This window comes from Heloderma suspectum, chromosome 14, assembly GCF_057233095.1.
Source record: "Heloderma suspectum isolate Gila_16-S chromosome 14, 16-S_ref, whole genome shotgun sequence".
NCBI lineage: Eukaryota > Metazoa > Chordata > Lepidosauria > Squamata > Helodermatidae > Heloderma > Heloderma suspectum.
In genome coordinates, this window is record NC_139471.1 from 12987672 (window position 1) to 13012222 (window position 24551).

The 24551-nt window shown below is 46.3% G+C and overlaps 1 protein-coding gene across 1 annotated transcript in view; it reads left to right on the top strand.

Moving 5' to 3' along the window:
• Positions 1 to 24551, top strand: part of CACNA1B (calcium voltage-gated channel subunit alpha1 B) — a 479093-nt gene that overhangs the window by 367966 nt on the left and 86576 nt on the right. Inside the window, exons 27-30 of the mRNA XM_084821407.1 lie at positions 12980 to 13076; positions 17881 to 18041; positions 20331 to 20468; positions 24307 to 24508. Coding sequence (XP_084677533.1) covers positions 12980 to 13076; positions 17881 to 18041; positions 20331 to 20468; positions 24307 to 24508 — 598 coding nt within the window. The remainder of the gene's footprint in view (positions 1 to 12979; positions 13077 to 17880; positions 18042 to 20330; positions 20469 to 24306; positions 24509 to 24551) is intronic.

Genomic DNA, 24551 nt, shown 5'->3' on the forward strand with positions numbered 1-24551 from the left:
TAGTCAGAGGCTTGTTGTTGGAAGACTGATTGACAGCCAGGAGACAGAAGCGCTAACAGCTCAGCTCAGAAGTCTTCCTGGCAAAATGTTGGGCAAGATAAAGCTCTGGACAGAATTTGTGTCCAGGCAGGTTTGAGACACGCTGCTGACACCTCGGGCAGCAGTCATATAAGGCTTGGAGGGGGGGGGACTCTTTGGCTCCCCAGATCACCTGATCTGGCTGGGTGGACAAGCTGCATTACCACCTTCCTCCTATTATTGTGGTGGCTCTGATGAGCAGAAATGATCAGCCAGGCAAACCAGGATAAGATGCCAAGGGCCCTTCTGCCAGATTCCGCATTTTGATCCAGCTTGCACCTCATGGCGTTTAGAAAGAAATGAAACACTTTATGTTCTGTCCTTTTCAACAACAGTAGTAAGAGGTGTCTTTTTCATCCGATCTATTTATTCTGTTGCTCACCATTTTGATGATTTCTTTACGGAAGATTTATCTCATGTTTATGCAACTTCTCCACCACCATGGAGTAGGTTACTGGTCAGACAGGGCATTAAATAAATCTTGTCATTTCTCTGGCAGGGGTACATCATGGCAGATGCACTAGGCTGCATGTATTGTGTACTTTAAACATTAAATTAAATTTCTGAGCAAAGGGCTGGATGCGCCTGATCTCGTCTGATCTCGGAAGCTAAGCAGGGTCAGTCCCGGTTAGTACTTGGATGGGAGACCGCCTGGGAATCAGGCTTCCTGCACTGAGCGGGGGGTTGGACTCAATGGTCTTGTAGGCCCCCCACAACCCTATGATCTCCTCTATGATCTCTTAAGGCACTGGATTCTGTTGGTGCTTTAACCCTATTCATGCCCTATGATTCTATGATGTCGAGCAAAGGGCTGGATGCACCCGATCTCATCTGCTCTTGGAAGCTAAGCAGGGTCAGCTGTGGTTAGTACTTAGATGGAAGACTGCCTAGGAATCAGGCTTCCTGCATGGAGCAGGGGGTTGGACTCGATGGTCTTGTAGGCCCCTCCCAACCCTATGATCTCTATGATCTCTTAAGGCACTGGATTCTGTTGGTGCTTTAACCCTATTCAGGCGTTATGCCTCCATCATTTGAGGGGAAGTGTGGGACTGCTTTAGGGGAAGTGTAAGGCTCTCAACAGTAGAGATGGCCCCCTCTCTACTGTTGCATTTATCATACAATTTGTACTTTACTCCTCTTATGTTTGATTATTACTGTTGTTATGATGGTGAGTATGAACAATGTTGTCCTATGAACATGGGTTGGATCTAAGAACATAGGAAGAGCCCTGATGCATCAGACCAAGGATCCATCTAGTCCAGCATTCTGTTCACACTGTAGCCAACCAGCTACCCATGGAAAACCCACAAGCAGGACATGAGCACAGCAGCATCCTCTTGCCCATGTTCCCCAGCAACTGGCTTACTGCCTCTGATATTAGAAGTAGCATAGAGGCATCAGGACTAGTAACCACGGATAGCCTTCTCCTCCAGGAATTTGTCTAACCCCCTTTTAAAAACATCCAAATTGGTGGCCATCACTACTTCTTGTGGTAGCAAATTCCATAGTTTGACTGTGCACTGTGTGAAGAAGTCCTTCCTTTTATCTGTCCTGAATCTCCCACCAATCAGCTTCATGGGATGAGCCCCAGTTCTAGTATTGTGAGAGAGGGAGAAATATGTCCCCCTGTCCATATTATCCTCACCATGCATCGTTTTGTACACCTCCATCATGTCTCCCCTTACCGACCGTCCTTTTTTCCAAGCTAAACAATCCCAGCTGTTGTAACCTTCCCTTATAGGGAGATGCTCCAGCCCCTTGATGATTTTAGTTGCCCTTTTCTGCACTTTTTTTCCCCAGCTCTGCAATATCTTTTTTTAGGTGTGGTGACCAGAACTGTACACAGTATTCTAAGGGCGGCTGCAACTTAAATTTGTACAAGTGCAGTATGATATTGGCAGTTTTATTCTCAATTCCTTTCCTAATTGTGCCTAACATGGAGTTTGCCCTTTTTAGACTTAATCATGCTTAGGATAGAACACTGAAATCATTTGTATTTAAGTTAATCTTGACTGTCCTGTTCTGTACTACCTTGAGGCTCATGGGGGAAGCTGGTAGCATCTAGTAGCAAATCAAAGCAGGAAGCAAATAGAACCTTGGATAGCTCCAGGTGGGTCCTGCTGGCTGAAATTCTCTTTTGCTAGTACAGCGTGCAGAACCTCAGGAGTGGACACCAAATCCAGCCCTCTTGGGGCCCCAATCCAGCCCTTCCTGGTTCCCCAAATCACAATGTCCTCTTCCCCTGGCCTCACTCCCATTCCCCCGATCACCATCTTATGTGCAGTTTTGCCCCATTTTAAAAGGTTGAAATACCTCTCCTAAGGCTGAAAGAAGTTCAGCACCCCTGAAATAGAACAATAGGAGGTTGTTGCCTCAGCAGGGAGCTAAAGGCAACTGAAGCCTTATGTAGGCTGACAAGTGTTGTCAGCTTCACCCCTTCAGAAGCAGCTGACTGGACTGTTAAAGGCCCCTTGGCCTGATTTTGTAGTCTGAGACTTCTGTGAGCCTTCTCCAAGGGACTCATCTTCTGAGCCAGTGAATGATAGCAGGGTTAGCCAGTAGGGCCCTGAATGAGGCAGTGACTGTCCTACCCCCAAGGCAATGGCCCGTGCCTTATCTGCATTAAAATCCTCTGCTGCACCATGGAAGCTCTAAGGGATGGGGGTCATGACAATGATGAACTGAAATCCCATTGATTGCAGTGGACTACTCTAAGCATGACCAAGTCTGGATCCAACCCCATATCTTTGAGAAAAGAAGGGAAACAGTCAGGGAGACAGTCGAATTGGACAGAATAGTCATCCTGTTGCTGCTGCTATCTTTGCAACAATGGGCAGACCATAATAAATGCCCATGCCTATTCCTTACATCCACTGGGAGCATGGCACAAACATAACAGACATTTCCTTTCCCATAAAGAAATGTGTGAGTCAGAAGCTCTGGTGTTTTGAAACTGCAGAACATAATCCTGTGTGTGTGTGTGTGTGTGTGTGTGTGTGTGTGTATATATATATATATATATATATATATATAGAGAGAGAGAGAGAGAGAGAGAGAGGGAGGCTTGGAGTTGCTCATGAAGATAGTAAACTTTGTCAGATAATCCAGTGTAGGGTAGGGATGCTGGAGAAATTCGAGACCGACTAAAATGAGTGCGGATTTCTAAGAATCCAACCTGTGGAATCCTCTGCAGAGTGACCCCCTCAGGCCATGAAGAGTCCATGGGCTGTCGGATGATTTTTTTACTTTCCCCAAATTTACACACATAAGTTCGTAGGAAAATACAGAGGTTTCTGCTGAGGAAACCTTGAATGGAATGGGGGACAATATTCTAAATGTTACATACTAAGGTACATTCTGTAAATGCTTACGTAAATACTTATGTAATTATTTGCATATTTTTCTGCACGATGAAAAAAATGATATTCCCATCCATCTGTGGGCGGACGACAGAACAAAAGGCACCTGACAATCTGTGAAACACGGACGGAGCAGATTTTACACAGTCCGTACATCCCTAGTATAGGGTAGCTTGATGGTGGTATGCATGTTTTTGTTGTTGATTTAGTTTTGTTTTAATCATTGAAGCTGCAGCAAACTCTTCCGAGCAACTGAGCTTGCCACGTGTTCGTCATTCTGAAAAACACCATCAATCCTGCATTTATTCGCTCAAAATCGAATGGACTCTGCATCCTGTGACATTGTGACTTCTGAGAATTTAGGCCTCTAGGCCTGACCTTTTTCCTTTCCTTGCCTCTGTAGGCCTCAAACCTTCACACCCTGCAAGCCCCTGAAGTAGTAAGCCAATAAGCCTCCATATAGTCCTGGCCAGGCCGTCATTCGAGCTCTGTTGACTATGACTGCATGCATCAACTCTCCACCTGGGTTCCCTGTTAGAAGAATCACCTGAAAAGAGAACCTTCCTCTCCCATAGGGCACATGGTCAGAGATCCAGTTCTGAACTTTAGGGATATCAGTGACAGCAGGTAATGGCCCAGGTATTACAAAGGGATCCAGACCTGCTTGTATTCGTGGAGCTTTGGCAGACAGGAAGCAGAGGAATGGACCACGTAATGTGTGCACCCCTACCTAGCATTCCAATTCTATAATGACGAGGGCCCTGTGACATATTAGCCATTGCCTAAGAACATAAGAAGAGCCCTGCTAGATCAGACCACAGGCCTGCCTAGTCCACCTGTGAAGGTTTGAGGCCTATAGAGGCAAAGGGAAAAACAGCCAGGCTTAGAGGAGAAACTTATGTAGAAACTTTGTAGTGCTCTCCTATGTATGTTTACTGGAAAGAAGTCCAACTGTGTCCAATGGGGCTTACTCCCGAGCAAGAATGCATAGGATTGTGGCCTAGAACCCATATCTATCTGTTCACTTTTATAATTATGCATTTATTTAATTTAGTTTATTATTTATTTGTTTGTTTGTTTATTTATTACATTTATATCCCGCCTTTTTTTTCTCAAGGAACCCAAGGCAGTCAACATAATCTGCCTCCTTTCCATTTTATCCTCACAACAACAACCCTGTGAGGTAGGTTGGGTTGAGAGTCTCTGATTGGCCCGAAGTCACCCAGTGAGCTTCCATGGCCAAGTGGGGACTAGAACCTGGATCTCCTGGCTCCCAGTCCAACCCCAGTCCAACCCTCTCACCACTAGGCCACACGGGCTCTAATCTATTTCTGTTTATACTTCTATAAATATGAAGTTCTATTTATACTCCATCCTTCATCAAAATTTCAAGGAGGGTAACAACAGTATTAAAAACAACCTTCAATAAAATACAAGAAATCAGCTTTTATTAAACCAGTAAACAATCTGTAGACAAAACGAAGAATCAACAGAAGATCCAGTTTTATTCATTGCAGTGGCTGCTAACTGGACATAAACTGCTCATAAAGAGAAGGACTTAGCCTGGTGGTGAAATGTTTGTAAAGTCTAGGGCAGGCAAACTGACACAAATGTCCTCCTTCCAAAATTTGGGTGCCACCACAGAGAAGGCCCTGTCTTGTGTCATCACTCAATGTACTTCCCACACTGGTGGGACAGAGATGTCCGCCGAACCCCTGCTCCTGCACATGTGTCCCCCAGACCCATGCTCGAGCTCCACGCCTGCTCTCTGGGCCACCTACACTTACCCAGGCCCTGTCTGCCACTGCCGCGATCGCCGTGTTTTGAAAAACATGGTGCCATGAATCTTGTGTATGTGCGTGATAGATGGTGCCGTTTTGCGCATATGTCTATGTGGAAAAAATGTGCACAGAGACATATAAGTAAAATGGCTCCATAAATTGCCCATATATGCAAGATTCTTGGCGCCATTTTGCATATAAGTCTCTGGGTGCAGTATTGCGATCACCATGTTGTTGTTTTTTAAAAGGCGATCATGACGGAGGAGGATGGGGCCCGGGTAAATTGTGGGTGGCTCGGCGAGCATGGGAGGGGGTCAGGCAGGGGCTTGGCAGGAGCAGCTCTGAGGGCATGGGCGGTCCAACAGAATCCTGGACCAAGATGGACACCTGTGCCATCCCTATCTCCCACCGATCTAAGAGCATGTTATGTTGAGGGAGGGAATTATTTTTCGTGTATTCAGGTGTCTCTGTCCCAGAAACGTTGTGAGTCCAGAAGACATGCTTTCTCTTCTCCTGACTTTTACATGCCAAGGTAGGCCCATAATGTAACCCCAACTGCCCAACTCTCTCATGCTCATAAAGTTCATCCTTTGCCTGTTGTTAGGGACACTGGGTGTCAGGATTCCTTTTGCCCCCACTTAACTTCAAACACCGAAACAAACACAGATGAGAGGCTTCAGTCTACAGCTTTAAGCCATTACTTCAAAAGGTCATGCAGATGCAAATTCTTAGTGACTCTCAGTCTACAAGGAAATGCCTTCAGGGGGTTCAAAAGGTAGTTATGAAAGTTGCCCGCCGTTTGAAGAGGAAGGTGGTCTCACTAACCTAACTTAAGGGAGGGGGAGGTCTCTCTCTCTCTCTCGTGAGGCTTCCAAGCGCAGCTTTTCATAAAAAGACAATGGGGTATAGACCATCCAAGTTCCACCCCTGCCTTCTCCCTCTTTACTCTGCATCTATGCCTGGCATCTATTAAATCAGACTTCCCAAACCCTGCCTCCCCCTGTTTGCTGTCTCTCATGGGGCGGGGACTGAAGAGGGATCCTCATTCTCTGCCAGCTGGACCTTTGACACCCGAGGAGCTGGCCTAGTCAGGTCTGGAGTAGCCTGGGAAAAAAGCTCCCCCATGTCTGGCGGGTCTCCTTCAGAATCTGAACTACTATCCCACTCCCTGCGTTCAGAAACACCCCTGACATCGGGGCATGAACAAGGAACTTAACCTAATTAGCTACAATGGACTGATAGGGAAGGGAGAGAAGAGAGGTAAATGCCACTAGAATATCAGTCAAAAGAATCTACATTCAGTGTTTAGGAGTATTATTACAGATTTGTTTTTTTTAGGGATGTTCGATGATTTTGCTTGGTCCACATTTCAAAATGAACCAACCTGATTCGCACTGCCAGGACCAACATGCAGATCAAAATGTAGTTATCTCTCAGATTTCACACTTCTCTGAATGTTGCAAAGCAGGTTTTGGCTCAAAGACCATACTAAAATGCATATGGACATGTTTAGTTGGGGATAAAATATGGATAGACATGCATACTTGGAGAGAAAATATATTTAGAAATGTGTATTGTTTGAGAAAAAGCATTCAAAAATATGTGTTTAAATATACGTTTCCACTTAGATTTTTTACAAAAGAAATTCACAGATAGGGAAACAGGATGGAACAGACTTCTTATGAATGAACTGACCTGGACCAGAAATAGACTGGTCCATCCATTCCTACTTCTACCCCATTTCTCCAAGGACCTCAGGGGGGCGTACATAGTTGGGCCTATCCCTCTGTACCTTCACAACAATACTGTGGGGTAGGTTAGTGCCTAACCATTGGGTAATAAGAAAATAACTGGCTCAAAGTCACCCAGTGAATTTCACAGTCTAAGCAGGGGTTCAAACCCAGGTCTTCCCAGCACTCTAAGCCCCCCTACACCATAAAGACTTGGACAATGTCCTAAAGACTGGAGAAATATCTTCCCCCTGTGACCATCAACCGAAAGTGTGCATTTGGCCCTGCCATTTGAAGGGTGGGCATGCATGTACACCACTGTTTTACTTCTGTTTGCTTTGTGAAAATGGAAGGCTGGTGGTTGGATTTCTTCGGCGTACGTTCTGTATGTTTTGTTTTGGGGTTGCTGTGTAAATGTGCACTTCTTTCTTTCCACTGACACTGTGCTCTTTCTTTGTCTTTCTCTCACTGGGATCTTCTCTGTAGGAGTTTCATGGGGTAATACATTATTGTTGTCCCTTGCGGCTTTGTTATTGCCTGCCACATGCACACGGCCACCGTTCCGACGATCCATGTTACATTCATTCCATTGTACTGTCCTCGCCTGTGTCATTACTCATTACCTGGTGACATTGCCTCTCCTTGACTAACAGATCCCATTTTGCCTACACTTCCTTTAGATGGACTAGCGATATCTCGGCACAAAGCCATACCCTCAGAGCTGCTGCATGCAGTCTTTTTCTCTCATCACATCATGGACTATTTGAGAGAACACCATCTTGATCTGTGCTATATACTGTTTAGGGTACAGAGAAGCTTTCAAACTGTATCCTGGAACCCTGGAGTCCACCAGAAAGCTTATCAAGGCTTTTCATTGAGACCAGTAATGGTGGATGGAGTTACCTGAAAGGCAGCACATCCTTTCTTACTGACATTCCCCTACAATGCACAAGATCACTGGTTGTGTTCTATGGTGCATGGCTGACATTCCCCTGAAATGGACAGCTGGAGTAATTTGTTGGTTCTACTTTACGATGTGCTCTCCGTTCACATGGGGTGATATTGAGGCCCAGCCTGACCAATGCTCTAAAATATGCCCCAGAATTTTCTGCAGTGCACAAGCTATCTGTGGCACACGTGCAGGGAATTTTCAGGAGGCAGGTCAACATGGGAGGCTAGGAAGTCTGAAAACCTCTGGGCTAGGTAAATTAACTGTCAGAAATAAATGTTGCCACTTTTTTCATGTGGGGAGATTGCGTGTGCGTGTGTGTGTGTGTGTGTGTGTGTTCCCAATAGAGTTTAAGCAGAGCTTTGATCCAGACCTCTGTGCCTCATGGGCACATCCTGGCTTACAGCAGCCAACCCAGCATGAAATGGATTTGAAGTGAGCATTAGAGCATCATGAAAGGGAGCTGTCAGGAGCGCCCTAGGTGCCTCTTACAGTCCTCTCCAATAGCCAACTCAAGACACAGACGACGAGGATTCTTTCCAAGGCTTTATTCCTTTATTACTTAATGACTCTTACAGATACTAATCACTAGCGACTAAGCAAGGAACTGCACTGGGGTAGATAGCAGAGTAGCCTAAGCTCCAGGTAAGGCAGTTGGTCCTCGTTTGAAGGAGAAGCGCGGGAAGACTCTGAACTTATGGGCTATGGAGAGATCCTCCCTCTTACCCTTGGGCCCTCAGGACATGACCGTTGTTTTAGCGCCAAACAAGCAGAGCACCTCCTTTCCGCGCCCTCCATCGCTTGTCGCTCCCTGCATCTGCGCCAAGCATCCAGCAAGCCCCGCTCCAGCGCTCTCTCGCTGCCAGGGTCACTGTCTCTCCCAGGAATGCTGGCAGGAGGAATCTCTGCCAGCTGCTATGCTTGTGAGAGATGAGCGAGCTCCTCTCCCATGGATTGCTGTTCCTCCTCAGAATCAGAACTGCTCTGGGGCTCTATGGCTCAGTTTCCACCCTGACAGGAGCCTCTAAGCTGCCAAGAAACCAACTTGCTAAGAGGGTGTAGTGAAGCCTGGAGTTCAGAGGATCAGCCCCCAAAGGTGCCATTCAGCATAATGGGGAGTCCCCCTGCACCTTGCCTGGGCTCTTTTACTGGGCAAACATTCTTGTAGTTTTCCCTTGCACAACTGAATGCAAAGAATGAATGGGGCGTACAGCAATTCTGAAAGAAAGAAAAGAAAAAAGAGCAGGGCTTTCCTGTTGCTTTCCATCCCAGAAAGAAAGGCAAGGATGCTGTGGAAGTCCTAGACAATCCCTGGAACCAGAGACTTCACAACATGACTAAATGGTCAGGAGAAGAATGTAGTCAAGTGTATAAACCTGTTGAGAGATTGATTTAGATGTTTGCCCCACTCTTAAAATACCTTATCTGACTGGGTGGCTTACATTATCATGACATTTTATTTTATTTCGAAATAAGGTTAACAAAATAAAGGCAACAAAAAGAAGAATATACATAACAATAAATAGAATTTACTAAAGAAACAAAGGGATTCACTGATTATTTTTAATGATTTTTTAAATTGTGGTTTTAACAAAGCAGAACAAATTTCTTCACTAATTATAAATCTTAGTCTTTAACTGATACGCATATGGAACATCTACAATAAAACAACTTAAGTAGGAGCTCAATACCTAATGAAAGTTTTTTTAAAAATACACATTATACAACATATAAAAGGGGTGTCTGCAAGTGGATGTCATTTTGTGTGTATGTATGTATTAATCGATGCAATGAATATGGACTTGAGCACCCTCCGGGAGAGAGCGCAGGACAGGAAGGCCTGGCATGCTATGGTCCATGGGGTCACGAAGAGTCGGACACGACTGAATGACTGAACAACAACAACAACAACAATGTATTAATCAGAAAAAATACAGGCAACTGTACACGGCTGGAACTTTATCAAAAGTTTGAAGTGCCTCAGCATAGGAAATGAAAGGAAACCACGGTGCCATAATATCATTCTTCAATAACATTCTGGGTGGCTTAGAATACGATGCTTAAATACCATAAAGTAATTAATGCATTAAAATACAACTAAAAAAATTCCCGGTGACTGTATAAAAGCAGCATCTGAACAGAAGAGATTAACCAAAGGTTAAAAGCCTGGTAAACAGGGAAGACATCGGTGGGGGTGCTGTGGCAGCCTCTCTAGGGAGAATGTTCTAAAGCCAGGGTGGCACCATGAAAATTGCCCTCTCTCCGGTAACCACCTGCCACACTTCAGATGGTGGGGTAACCATCCGTTTCCCTCTCTGCCGTTTCCCTCTCCATCTGTTTTCCCTTTCATGTTGTCTTTTTAGATTGTAAGCTTGAGGGCAGGAACTGTCTTCTTTTTATTCATCTCTAAGCCAGTCTGGGAGACTTCTGGCTGAAAGGCAGGGCTGTTTGCCTATTCTAGCAGCCTTAGATTAGACCTTCTGCTCCTCCCTCTGCCACAATGTCTAATGATGACATGAGTCAGTGCCATTTCAGAGAGAGAGAGAGGCTGTCTGATTCACTGAACAGACATTCCAGTAGCTATCCAGGCTATTGTCAGTATTTAAGTGTTGCCTTTTACACGTCTTAAAAAACAGAACAAAAAACCCTGTTCCATTGATTTAGATATTTATAAGCCACCTTCCTGGACCACATCAGCCTAAGGCAGCAGACAAAATTTGCATGTTTTAAAAAGTGCAATCATATAATTTAATATAATATAAATGTCAAATACAAAAAACCCAACAATACCTTAGAATATAATTTAGCCAGTCTTTTAAAAAAAAAAACATTCCAGAGCCACAGCAATAAAAGAGTACCATGAAACACATACATTTTAAAACAACAACATCCAAAACAGGTGAGACTTCAAAACCATTTTAAATCCCACAACTGAGAGGGGATAACCACACATCCCTTGGGAGGGAATTCCATAAGGTAAGGGCCACTATCAAGAAGGCTCTGTCCAACTGCCCACCAATCTAACTGGTCATAAAGGCGAGCCAGCGAGCATGGGTAGAGTGTCTTCAGACCCAGCTGGAGTCCACAGCTTGTGAAATTGAGGCAGCCGTACTTACTAGCAGCTCATGTGCCTTGTTGCGTAAAACATGTTGAATTGCTCTTGTAAAGTCAAGAACCCTGTTCCTGTCTGGTGACGTCAAGGCCTGCCAGAACAGAATCCATCAACTTAAAATGTGTTTGTTGCATTTACAAAAACCTACTGTCCGTGCTTATTCACACACAAAACCACCTTCCTTATGATGGGCTGTGCTGATGTTCTCCTGGGCCATTCTGAGCTGTCTTGGCATATCTCTTTAGAATGGGAAACAAGAAGGAAGACAAACCCTTTTCCTCCCATTCTTGAGGTCAACACTGAAGCAAAGAGCATCCTTTGCTTTGGAAGTGAACAACCAGCACATATGACAACCCAGGAATACCACCACACCCCCTGCCAACTATACCTCCGTCACAATCACACCACCCCTCCAAACCTTCACATCTGCATGAACAGCCCAGAAGCTACACACTGCTTATCACTGTAGGCATGTAATTACATGTCTCAGCATGTATTACATGCATTACATGGCTCAGCATGTATTGCATGCATTACATGGCTCAGCATGTATTACATGGCTCAGCATGGTTTGTGTGGCATGCAATCTTAAGAGGAAACCAGGGTGTGTCTGGGAGACGAAAGGAATGTGTCCGTCAGATCAGGGGAGGTATTTCTATCCACTAATCCCAGATCAGGCTCTGCTCCGGCTTTCCCTTAAGCTGGCGCTCGCCAGATGTGTTGGATTACAGCTCCCATCATCCACATGGCAGTTGGGGATCATGGAAGTTGTAGCCCAACATATCTGAAAGGTACCGGGTTGGGGAAGGTTGCTCCGCTCTCTCTTTCTCTTTGCCAGGGGGAGCTTTTTCTTTGCGACGGATCCTTCAGAGTGGACGCAGCTCACCAAAGTATCCAGGGAGGGAGGGCTAAAACATTTAAAGGGAGGGGTCAGGTCTGAGTCTTGACTTTCCCCCCACCTGTCTCCTTCCATTAAGAGCTGCTGCAACTGATGGTGTAGTTAGGTGATTTCAGACCCTGGACTTAATGGTCTCATGGGAATTGCCCTCTTTAGATGAAAATGTGTGTCCCTTCACTTACACAAGTTGCTGTGTTTGGGGTCCCCACTGGTTCGTTCTGCTGAGCAGGCCCTAGACTGACCGCAACTATGCTTCCTGTCGAAAATACATCCCCCTCTCTTGCTTATGTTTCATCAAAAGTCTAGGCATGGATGGCAAGCAGAGGCTGTTACAGATGTCATGGGCCTGTGCGCACGGGGGGAGGGGGCATTCTTACTCAGTATGAAATGGCAGCAAATATCTAAAGACAAAAGGGTTGCTGTCTAAATTAAAGGGGTTAGATTTATCCCGACATTTTTATAAAGTAAAACTCCTTGTTAAACTTTTTTTTTTTTTAAAAAAAGGGGTGCCCATTGCCTTGGTCTTGTCAATCATGCTGATGCCTTTGTATTCATTGGCCAGAACACTATAAGGCGGGAGCCATGGGGCGGAGTTCTGTTTGCATGTGTTTCCTTATAGGAAAGGAACTTACTCTTTTCTTTTTCTCCGTCTGTGTTTGTTTTCTCAATAAATGCTTAACACTCAAAGAGGGCTGGAATATCTCAGCAGCACACGTGCGGGGCGGGCGGGCGCTGCCATGACTATGACCCCACGTCATGCTCTGCTTCTTTTCCTGCGTTTTGCTGTGTTGGTCTGCTGCATCTAAGGCAGCCTTCCCCAGCCTGGGGATCACCTCCAGATGTTCTTGAATTCCAGCTTCCATCATGCATGGCTGCTGGTCAGGGAGCTGCAGCCCAACACATTTGGAGGGGCCCAGCATGGGGGAGGCTGATGGCAGGGCGTTGGGGCAAGTGGTGTATGGGGAGGGGCCCCTACTCCTTTAGTGGAGATTCTCTGGGCGATGGGGGCTTTTGACCGAGTCCTGCAAGAACCAAAGGCCCTCCTTTGTCGCTCTTGTGCTCTCTCTTGCAGAGGGAACAAAGGTAAAGATATCAACACCATCAAGTCCCTGCGAGTGCTGAGGGTCCTTCGGCCTCTGAAGACCATCAAACGCCTGCCAAAGTTGAAGGTAAGGTGTAGTCCTCCTCCCCACTGCTAAAGCAATGCCTAAGTATGCATAGCAGCATTTGCTCATGATCAGCCCGATTTACTTTAACACCTCTCATTGCTGTCTGTCTGTCTGTCTGTCTCTGATGCAAATGTGAAGAACTTGTGCCCACCCACAGATGATGATGAACTATAACTCCCATCATCCTTGCTGTCTTGGGTTGATGGGAGTTGGAGGCCAAGAACAGCTGGAGGGCCAGAGGTTCCCCAATATTGCTCTGGTGATCAATCCTTGCTTCCCCCCTTCCGCACCCCACTACATAGCTTAACTTTCTCTTGTGAAGCCCCTTATCCATGGAATTGCCTCTCAGATCACCTGTGTGATCCTCCTTCCCTCCCTCCCTCCCTTCTGTGTTGGTCTGCTGCATCTAAGGCAGCCTTCCCCAGCCTGGGGATCACCTCCAGATGTTCTTGAATTCGATGGTCTTATAGTCCCCTTCCAACTGTACTATTCTATGATACTATGACTATTCTATGATACCAAACCCACCTTCTCCATGAAGTCTTTTGATCCAGCCCCCTGGCACCCATCCCGTACTCAAGGCTGGGGGCCCATGGCTCTCCAGATGTTGTTAGACTCCCAGTTCCCGTCATCCCCTGTCAGAATGACCAATGGTCAGAGATGATGTGAGTTGCAATGCAACAACATCTGGAAGGCCACAGGTTCCTCACCCTCGCTTTATTATAACTGTGCCTGAGCCTATATAAGCTAGAAGCCATCATTGCATCTTGCAGCAGTGAATCCCACAAAGAAATTGTGTTTGAAGATGTTACTTCCTCTTGTCTATCCTGAAACTCCCTCCAATCAATGGTGACCGCAAGTGTGGCCTCACCATAGATTTGTTGTCTCCTGCACTTTTAACTGTAGGCTGTATGTCCCTTGTGGAATTTGTTTTAGAAGTTCGCTTATGTAAAACATAGTGCATATTGTTGGCACTAGATAAATAACCGTGGCAGCATCACAAATCACCTTTTCCTTTTGCCAGAAAGGCCTAATGAGTTTCATGTTAAAACTCAACAGTTTCAACTCAAAGTAAAGCTTTTCAACCAAATACTGCCTGGATAACTTTCTTTTTTGGAAGGTTATATGATTTCAGTTTTGCCAAGGCATGAAATTACACTCACATATGTATACATCAACAGCCTTTGCTCTGTTGCAGAGAGCCCGTGAATATTTCAAGCCAACAATGGAAAATACTATGATGAGGAAGGAGAAAAATTTCTGTAATCTTATATACTAATAGTGAATTCATTCTGAAAGGGCTCTTCAGACATCATGCTAAGCCCGGGGTTAGCGGCTTGGGGAATTTCCGGCAACCGCCGTGGTTTAGCATGTCGTGTGCAGAGAAGACCATGTTCCACATGGTTACTAAGCCACCCTGGGTAACCACCCCTTGCAAAAGAGTTAAAGACCCCCAAGGTGGCTTACTGTTACATGTGGCAGGCTCCCCCATGGCTTAAATGGGCTCCAGAGGGCCTCCAGGTCAAGAAGACCATAGAGTCTGGCAGCTGGAGCGTCCACCACCATGGATTACGCTCTAGCTGCCGTGGACTTTCCGGATGGTCGCATGGCCATTCGGGACAATGGAGTGGCCACCAGGAGTGCATTCGTGCTGCAGAGAACATTGGGATGCACCCTAACCACTCAGGTAAATTTGCTCGGTAATTGGGGGGGGGGTAGCAGAACCACACAGCACCACACGGTTCCCAGTTGTCTGACAGGCCTATGTGTAGTGGTTCCGCTAACTCCCCCTCCATAGTTAACCTAACCACCCTCCCCCTCCCCCCGTGCACATATGGATAGGCCCAAAGTCTGGATCCTTCGGTAACCAAAATGGCACCATCAGCACACAAGAAGGAGGTATCTATCAGCAGGCTTATGAGGAACCCTGACATTGTGGGGAAGGGAAAACCAAACCCGGCCCGATTAAGACTGAACATGCTCAGTGGCCACAGAATGCTGGCGGACTGTTGGAGGGAAGGAAAAACAGAAAAAAACAAGAGGAGGGAGAATAGGATGGATCATTTTGTGGCAGGTCCCACCTAATACAGCTATGCTGAAATGCCCCCTTTAAACTTTGTCATCCCATTGGCAGGCTATGAAGATGGGGGAGGGACCGTGGTGATTTGGGGGATGCGAATAGGGACAAAGTCTTTCACACAATTATTACTGGTGCCATTATTATTATTACTCTTATCATTTTCATCTTATCATCATCATTTAATGGATTTCCAGCCCACCATTTTGGGTGTATATCATCCCAAGGCAGCCATGAAAACATAAGTAGGGATGGCACAGTTTTGGGAAACTTTTCACTCACAAGCACAGCCCCAAAGTCTGAGCCCCCCCAAAACACATTATTTTAAAGCATTACTTTAAGAACTCCATTCCAGTATTTAACTTCACACTTCTGGTTCTGGTTCTGGTTCAAAGAAACAGACATCCGCTACCTCTGCAGACCTCGGCCAACGGTCCTTCATGCTTTGGGGATTGCACGCCTAAGGGCACAATCCTATGGAGAGAGTCGTCAGCTCAGGGATGCTCTGACTTGGATTCCTGCATCAATGGTTTTATAGGCCCCTTCCAACCCACAATTCTTTGTTTCTATGATTCCAAACTTGGAGGCTGATGCCTATCTAATACAGGGTGGCCAGAGCACAGATGTAATCCTCTCCTCTGTGCTCCGGCCGCCCTGCATTTTCAGCCAGACATGCGATTTCATGTGTCTAGCCAGGGATATTGGACTGGGAGGCAGGGAGCCTGCATGGCACATAGGAAGTCTTGTAAAGAGGCTTCTGCAGTCTGCTCCCCTCCCCTGGGACCACCCTCTTTTCAGCCTTTCCGCACTCCATTCCTGAATGCAGAGAAGAAGTCAGCACAGAAAGAACCATGCCAGCTACAAGAGGGAGGGGACGGGGAGCGTGGTTCCTGGGGACCGCGTTTGAAGCTTGGTTCCCAGAAACTGAAACATCCTATAGTCCTCTAGACAGTGTCTAGTGGCCATAGGATTGCTCCCTAAGAAAGCTTATTTGGAACTAAGTTCCACTGAAATCATCCAGGCTGACACCAGCATCCATGGAGTGAAGGGCAAACACAATTTTGTAGTCCCACACCTCTGGAGGACACCAGAGAGGAACCACTGAAGGAAACAAATGTAATATTTTATTCATTGTTTTAAAAATGTATTGCCCTGTAAAGAGGTAAAAAGTTTTAATTTCCCCCTGCTCTGTTTTAATTCTATCATGGTTTAAATTGTATGTTATTTTGTCAACTGCCTTGGGGAGCCTTGTTAGGACCAAAAGACAATATAGCACAAATATATATATTTTTATAAATAAGACTTAAAAATGAAAGCTGAAAAAAGAAACAGCAAACCCTGTTGCAGAAGCAGGAAATTTAGCACTTAAGAGAGATTAAACAACAAACAATTGAAACGAAGAGAAAAAGCAGTAGCAAGAAACCAACGCCAAATATAGAAACCACAATTCACCACCACCACCCCCAGCTTGAGAAAAGAGAATAGACTTCACCTAGTGCCTAAAACAGCCTTTGCCAATCTGGTGCTCTCCAGATATGTTGGACTTCAGTACCCATCAATCCCAGCAATTATGCCCAATGATCATTTTGACTGGGGAGGACAGGCGAGCACTAGGTTGGCAAAGCCTGGTCTAGAAGGTGACAAGGACAGCACACTTTGTTCCCAGTAAGGGGTTCTATAACCAGGGTGCAATCAAGAAAAGGACCAGGATACCTGAGAGAGCACCTTCTCCCTTACCAACCTGCCCAGTCACTGAGGCCATCAGAGGGCATGTCCCTGGTGGTTCCACATGGCCTGATTGGAGTCTACCAAGAAAAGAGCCTCCAGCGTATTGGCCCCTATCCTGTGGAACTCCCTGCCTCTGGAGGTCAGGCAGGCACCAACATTGTGTTTCGAGAGCCTTCCCTGAGTGACCAGCCCCAGTTTATTAAGTTCAGAATCTGCTTCTTTTAAAATGTTTTAATTGTTTTAATATCATGTTTTATTCTTTTGTCTGTTGTTCACCATTCTGAAATCTTTGATGTGGTGTGATATAAAAATATTGTAAATAAAATAAATAAATAAATACATCAATAAATAAGAAAAGGCCATTTCCCTAGTTGTAGGTATAGATATCACCCCGAGAGGTTTAGTTATTGGATGGAATAGAATGTAATTAATGTATTAATGATTAATGGAAATTTAGAAATGATGAGTAGAATTTAAATAGAAATTCAGTACATCTCATACCATAGCAGGGGGAGGATGTGACCAGGTGACCTGTGTATGTGTCTGCTCGATCTGCCATCCAAACTGTGGACAGGCAGCTTCAAAGTGCCTGTTCTCCCTTCTTAGGGCTCTTTATTTTCAAATAGAGGATAGTTCTCTGTAGAGTAGGAAACATGGCCACCCAAAGGTGGTAGGGAATGCAGTGCTCCCAGTAGAATGGGATGACTTGGTCTAGTTAAATTTCCCACAATGCCCCTGGATGCCAGGGTGGACATTTTTCCAAGCGGGAGCCAAGGTCAGCTGTCAGTTGTTGGGGCCCTGGCAGCTGCCCGAGGATGCTGAGCGCTGGCACCGGTCCTGCAAGTAGATTTGTATGAGAGAAGGGGTAGACCTTCATGTACAGTAGAAATCAGAATCCTGAGGCAGAGTGACATGTTGACTTTCCCCTAGATTACTCTCTCTCTCTCTCTCTCTCTCTCTCTCCCTCCCCCTCTCCCTCTCCCTCTCTCTCATATGCAGGCAGTTTTTGACTGTGTGGTGAACTCTCTGAAGAATGTTCTCAACATCCTTATTGTTTACATGCTCTTCATGTTCATCTTTGCCGTCATCGCTGTGCAGCTTTTCAAAGGGCGATTCTTCTACTGCACGGATGAGTCAAAGGATCTGGAGAAAGATTGCAGGTGCCGAGTCAAATGTGGTTGTGGTGCAAGAGAAAAAAAGGGCTGACTCTCAGCTGTTTTCTCAAAACCATACCTTCTTAGGGAGAAACCATAGCTTAGGGTGGGGCTGGAGGAAACATAGTCCTCTCCGTACCTGGAGATCTGTAGAGGGAACAGCGTCCCTGGAACAAGCTCTCAAAGCTGCAGGTATGGTTGCCCCTAGGATGGGGGAGAAATTTGTTTGGCTTACATTTTAATGTCACATTTAACCTACCTAATGTCACACTTTCCAACCTAACTGAACAGAAATTTAGTTATCCTTTGAAATTTGCACGTCTTTAAATTTTGCAAGAGAATTCTCCACTTGAAATCTGTGTACCCCAAAAGTGTATATTAGGGGAAAGTGTGTACATTAATGAAAATAACATTGAAAGGCATCGTATTAGGGAAAGTTGCTTGCAGAATTGGGTAGGTTAGGCAAAACTGCATGCAAAAAAAATGTGTGTATCAGGAGGAGTTCCCACAAAAAATATGTGCAGGTTTTTTGTGCAGGTTTTTTTTAAAAAAAGTTTTCAAGCTGAGGTGAGAATGGGACAAACTGAATGTAGGACTGGAAAAAAGAGAAAGTGAAAGTCAGGAATGAATCTGAATGTGTGGAGATGTCTAGCAGCTCAGATTCAGAATGGGAACAGCCAGAACTGGGTGAGGCTCTTTCCATAGTGAGCTCAGGTATGGCAAGGCCTTCTTCCCAAGACCTTGGTGCACAGATGGCTCAGCCTGAATGCCCCCCCTTTCCTCCTCCATGAGAACCCAGGTTTCAGTGGGGGAGGAGAGTGAAGGGCGTGACTTGAGGGATGCTAGGGTCTGTCGCAGAGTGAAGCGAGAAAGTTTGAGGCAGAGCTCAGACGCTCCTCCAGGTTGGCTATGCTTGAAAGCCTATGTAGGAGGAAGCCACCATAAGGGAGGGGCATCACTCTGAAGCTAGTCTGGCTGAGAAGTTCTTGCCAAGACTGCTGGCAACTTCTCTAAATTCCACTTTGGCTCCTCTATTGATATTTGTAAATGTGTGGATTAGCTGTTTTCATTGCAGTCTGAGAGCATTCGTAGGGAAGCTAGTCATTCGCTAATAATGTAGTGAGCCTGAAGGTTGGTTTCCTGGAGTATGTTGATTGCGAAGGGGTAGAACAAAGGATTGTGAAAGTGAAACTGACAGAATTGTCCACTCCTGGTTGCGGGTTTTCTTAGGGATGTTGGAGAATTCCACCACGGACTCCAGTGAGGCCGGATTCTTTAGAATCCGCCCCCCCCCCGGAGTTCGTGGTGGAACGGAGCAATCCCCCCTGCCACCCATGGAATCCCCCCAGGATGGAGCCTACCTGTCTCAGGCAGCAGCTCCAGTGGTGGATCCGGGTCATCTTCTGGCTGCTGCCGGGCTGCGGCCACAAATGGCGGCCGCTACACCAACCACCATTTGCATCCCTGCCAAGCCATGATAGGCTATGTAAGTATATATGTACCCTATTATGGCAAAAGGCAGAGACGCAAATGGCGGCTGCTATGCCATTTGTGTCCTTGCCTTTTGCCGTGATAGGCTACGTAGATACTTATGTAGTCTATCACGGTTTGGCAGGGATTCAAATGGCATAGCGGCCGCCATTTGCATCCCTGCCTTTTGCTGCGATAGGCTACGTAAATATATACGTAGCCTATCACGGCCTCCACAGGGATGCAAATGGTGGCCGCTACAGTGGCCGCCATTTGCGGCCAGCGCAGCCCAGCAGCAGACAGAAGTCCGGCTGCAGGCAGCCCCAGCCAGCGGCTCTGCGGAGTCGCCGCAGAGCAGAGCTGGCCAGGGAGGATTCCGGGGGAGAGACGGAGTGCTTCCCCCCACCGCAGATGCCCCAGATTGGAAAGGTAAGTACATTTCATACATCCCTAGGTTTTCTGATGGAGCTCTGTTTCAGAGCTGAGCTTGAGGCAGCTGTCAAGGAGAATAAGGATTAAAAAAGACCAAAAACACCTCAAGTTCTTTCCATGTCATTTATGAAGTAATTACTGAACTTTGTGAATTTCTTATCAGAAGAACAAACTGAACAAAATTCTCATGCCTTGTTATCAGAGAACTAAAAAGCACTGCCTCAAAATGCCCTAGCTTCCTGCATTCCTCTTGGTGTCTCTTGGGCAAGGACCCCAGCAACCTGGTCACCACAACCTGGTTGAGGGACCTTAGTGCTCATGAAAATCAAGCCCCATTTCCAGTTCTCCTTGCTATTTGGATTCCATTTGAATTCTGTGTCCTGCTTCTTGTAGGGGCCAATATCTGGCTTATGAGAAGGATGAAGTGGAAGCTCAGCCCAGGCAATGGAAGAAATACGAATTCCACTATGACAACGTCCTCTGGGCCTTGTTGACACTGTTCACCGTCTCCACAGGAGAGGGGTGGCCAACGTAAGTCTGTTTGGCTCCAGTGCCTGCTGGGGGCAGCCATCTTAGTATTTTACCACAGTCTTGTCCAGGCAGAAAATGAGGGGAATTACAGAGATGCAATGTTCCATGTTTGGGGTTTGTGTTTGGAGCAGAGAATGAGAGATCACTTGAAGGATGGAATGTCGAGGCAAGCGGGTGGGAGGAGTTGGAGGGAGTATGGAATGACAGTTGAGGGTGGGAATCCTCTTCTGTGGAGGGAAGAGGATAGAGGGCAGAGGGAATTAGCTGGGTGGGAATGGGTTTAGGACAGTGGTGGCAGATTTCAGGCTTGTCAAATCTTTTTACTGGAACCCCAAGATCTACCAGCCAGAGCGAGGTGCGAAAGACATGACACTTAGAATTAAAGAACAGGGTGCTTCTGAGCACATTGGGAGCCTTGGAATTTGTTTTTAGTAGCAGAACTCGGGGCCGGAGCTGCCATTAGGCAAAGTGAGCTTTGGGCAGCAAATGCTGAGAGGCGGCAGCAAGGTGTTGGAGGAGAGAATTGTGTGCTATGTGGCTTTCCCTTCACCCCTTAAGCTAGACTGCTGCCTTTGTAAGGGAAAAACTGGAAGGAAGGCCCCAGAAAATCCTTACACCTTCAGGTGTGGCAGTGGATGGTGTCCCATTGATGGTGTTGAAGAAAGATGTTCAGTCTTGAAGAAATGGTTTTGTACATGGACTTGGAGGGGGCACCATTTTGTACTTTGCCTCAGGCAGCAAAATGTCATGCGCTGGCCCTGGAAGAACTGAATTGAACTCACATTTGTTCCACACAGAAGACACACACATACACATAAACATGTACACCACCATAAAATCATCTTTGGTGTGAAGGTGTGGTTTATACATTTTTGAAATTAAAAAATAAAATGGAATAAAATCCCACTCCTGTTTATTCTAAACTTCCTTCATTTCAGCAGCCAAACCTAGGTGGAAATCATCATTTTGTTGTTACCATTGTTAAAATCTTGGGAGTCAGAAACCCTTGCCTATCTATTGCAAGTCACCCAGAGATCTACCAGTAGATCCCAATCTACCTTTTGTCCACCTCTGGATTTTTAGGAGATTACTAGTTTTAAATTGCATCCATTCCAGACTTCAATTTACTGTGCATTTCTTTTCATTGTTCCTCAAAGAAATGGTCTGTCTGATGTTAACTCTGGGTCATCATCAGTAAAACCGACCCTTAAAAGACTTTAAACACCTATTCCAACATGTATACCAGAAGCACCTGTGGGCCTCCAGATGTTGGACTACAACTTCTGTCATCCCTAACCATTAGTCATGGGAGTTGGAGTCCAACAACATCTGGAAGACCACAGGTTTCCCACCCCTGATGTACGCAGTGCTGTTAGCGCAGGAAGACTATGGCAAAGATGTTCACCTCTAGGATAATAGTTTGCATTTACTCCTCATGGTTACTGAACAAACCTGAAGCATTAACGAGCACAGAGTTGTTTTTCTGACTCAGTCTCTACAGCTGGATTCCCTGGACACTTTCATAACATAATTGTCCACTCTCCTGTGACCTATATGTTGTGCTGCTTCAGGATGTGTAGATTTTATGTAACCTCCTTTTTGTTTTTATCAAAAAAGATAGTCACCTTGAGACAGGAGTGGGAAAGTTGCAGAACTTCAAAATGCTATTCTAGGGGTGTACGAACCCTACTTAGCAGTCCACTCTGGGGTCCGCTAGGGGGGTGAGGCAATCCATCCCTCCCCCCGGAATCCTCCCTGGCCAGCTCCGCTCTGTGGCAAGTCCGCAGAGCCGCCGTCCAGGCCCGTCCACAGCTGGACTTCCGTCCGCTGCCGGGCTGCGGATGCAAATGCTGTCCGGTGTAGCCAACACCATTTGCGTCCCTGCTCTTTTCATGATAGGCTATGTAAATATTTACGTAGCCTATCACTGAAAAGAGTAGCGACACAAATGGCATCCGCTATGCTATTTGTGTCCCTGCTCTTTGCCGTGATAGGCTATGTAAATATTTACATAGCCTATCACCGAAAAGAGCAGGGACACAGATGGTGTCGGCTATGCCGGATGCCATTTGCATCCGCAGTCCAGGGCAGTGGATGGATGGCAGCAGACAGACCCGGACTGGCCTGCAGCAGGTAGGGTCCATCCGACGTTAGTTTGCGGGGTGGTGGTGGGGGGAGCAATCCATTCCGCCATGGACTCCAGGGGGCTGGATTCTAAAGAATCCAGCCTTGTTGGAGTCGGTGGTGGATTTCTCCGCCATCCCTATGCTATTCACTGCTGGCTTTACATCCTAAAAAATGAAATAATATATTTAAAAGCCATGCTATGCATATGAATGGTGGAGTTAGGCTGACAGGAACAGGCTACAGTCTCAATAGATGTTTCCTCTCGCTGTTGTTTGTCACAGGACTTCGCCCTGACCTGTGTGTGGAAGGGAGACTAGGCAAAATAGAGTGTCCCACACCTGTTTGCCCTTCCCTTCTGGGTATCTTTCCGCTTCCACCAGATGGAATTCTTTCTTTTCCCCTGCTGCCTCCACCAGATAGCCTGAAAACCCTCTGAGTTTGTTGTAAATTAAATACCATTAGGTAGTGTGGTTTAGCTTTTAGGCATGCGGTGGGTAACCCAACAAGAAGAGACCACACAGTTTAAGCAACAAATTGTACAAACTTACTTTAAAATTGTTGTTGTTGTTATTAAAAAGGAGGTTGCATCTGAATGGTTACAACATACGTGTACACAAACAAAACCATAAGAGCAAAAGTGTAAGAAATAACCAGGGTAAACACATCCAGCCAATTCCTAACTAGACCAGGTTCTAGGGATGTTAGAGAATTTTGCCCTGGATTTCAGGGAGGCCGAATGCCAGCACATTCTGCCCCCCGGAATCCATGGCAGAATGAAGCCACCCACCCCACCACCCCGCAAAATGGGCCCAGAATGGAGCCTACCTTTCTTGGCTGTTCTGGTGCTCCTCGATGGTGGCTGCGTTTGCGGCCGCCATTCGCCTCCTTTCAAATGGCCGTGATAGGCAACATAAGTATTTACATAGCCTATCACAGCTAATGCAGGGACACCATTTGCATCCCCGCAGAGGCTGTGATAGGCTACGTAAATATATACGTAGCCTATCACGGCAATAGGCAGGAACGCAAATGGCAGCCGCTGTAGCCACCGCCATTTGCGTCCCTGACTTTTGCTGTGATAGGCTACATATATATTTATGTAGCCTATCATGGCAAAAAAAAGACAGGGATTCAAATGGTGGTGGTTATGGCGGCCGCCATTTGCGTCCCTGCATAGCCCAGGGGCTGGTTGTCCAGCTGTGGGTGGCCCCGGCCAGCAGCTCCACAGAGTCGCCATGGAGCAGAGCTAGCCAGGGAGAATTTTGGGGGGAGGAACAGAACACCTCCCCCCGACCGCGAATGACCCCGGATGAAATGGTGAATCAATTTCATACATCCCTACTGGGTTCCAATTTTCTTTAAGTTCTTCCCAGCAATATCTTGCAGTCAGCATTCTTAGCTTTTCCATGCATTCAGCTTCTCTCCAGCCTTTAGCTTCTCCCAAACAGCACCCTCCCACCCGTGTTCCTCAGCAACTGGTGCACATAGGCTGGAGGTAGCATAGAGGCATCAGGACTAGTAGCCACTGATAGCCTTCTCCTCCAGGAATTTGCCTACCCCACTTTTAAAGCCATCCAAATTGGTGGTGGCCATCACTACGTCTTGTGGTAGCAAATTCCATAGCTTGACTATGCACTGTGTGAAGAAGTTCTTCCTTTCACCTGTCCGGAATCTCTGCCCATTTCTTCTTTGCCTCCTTTCTCCCTCACAGTGTTTTGAAGCATTCTGTCGATGCAACGTATGAGAATCAGGGCCCAAGCCCTGGGTACCGGATGGAGATGTCTATCTTCTACGTGGTGTATTTTGTTGTCTTCCCCTTCTTCTTTGTGAACATCTTTGTGGCTTTGATCATCATCACCTTCCAAGAGCAGGGCGACAAAGTGATGTCTGAATGCAGCTTGGAGAAGAATGAGGTACTTGCTGAGGACATGAGATTGCAAAATACTCTTTTCCATG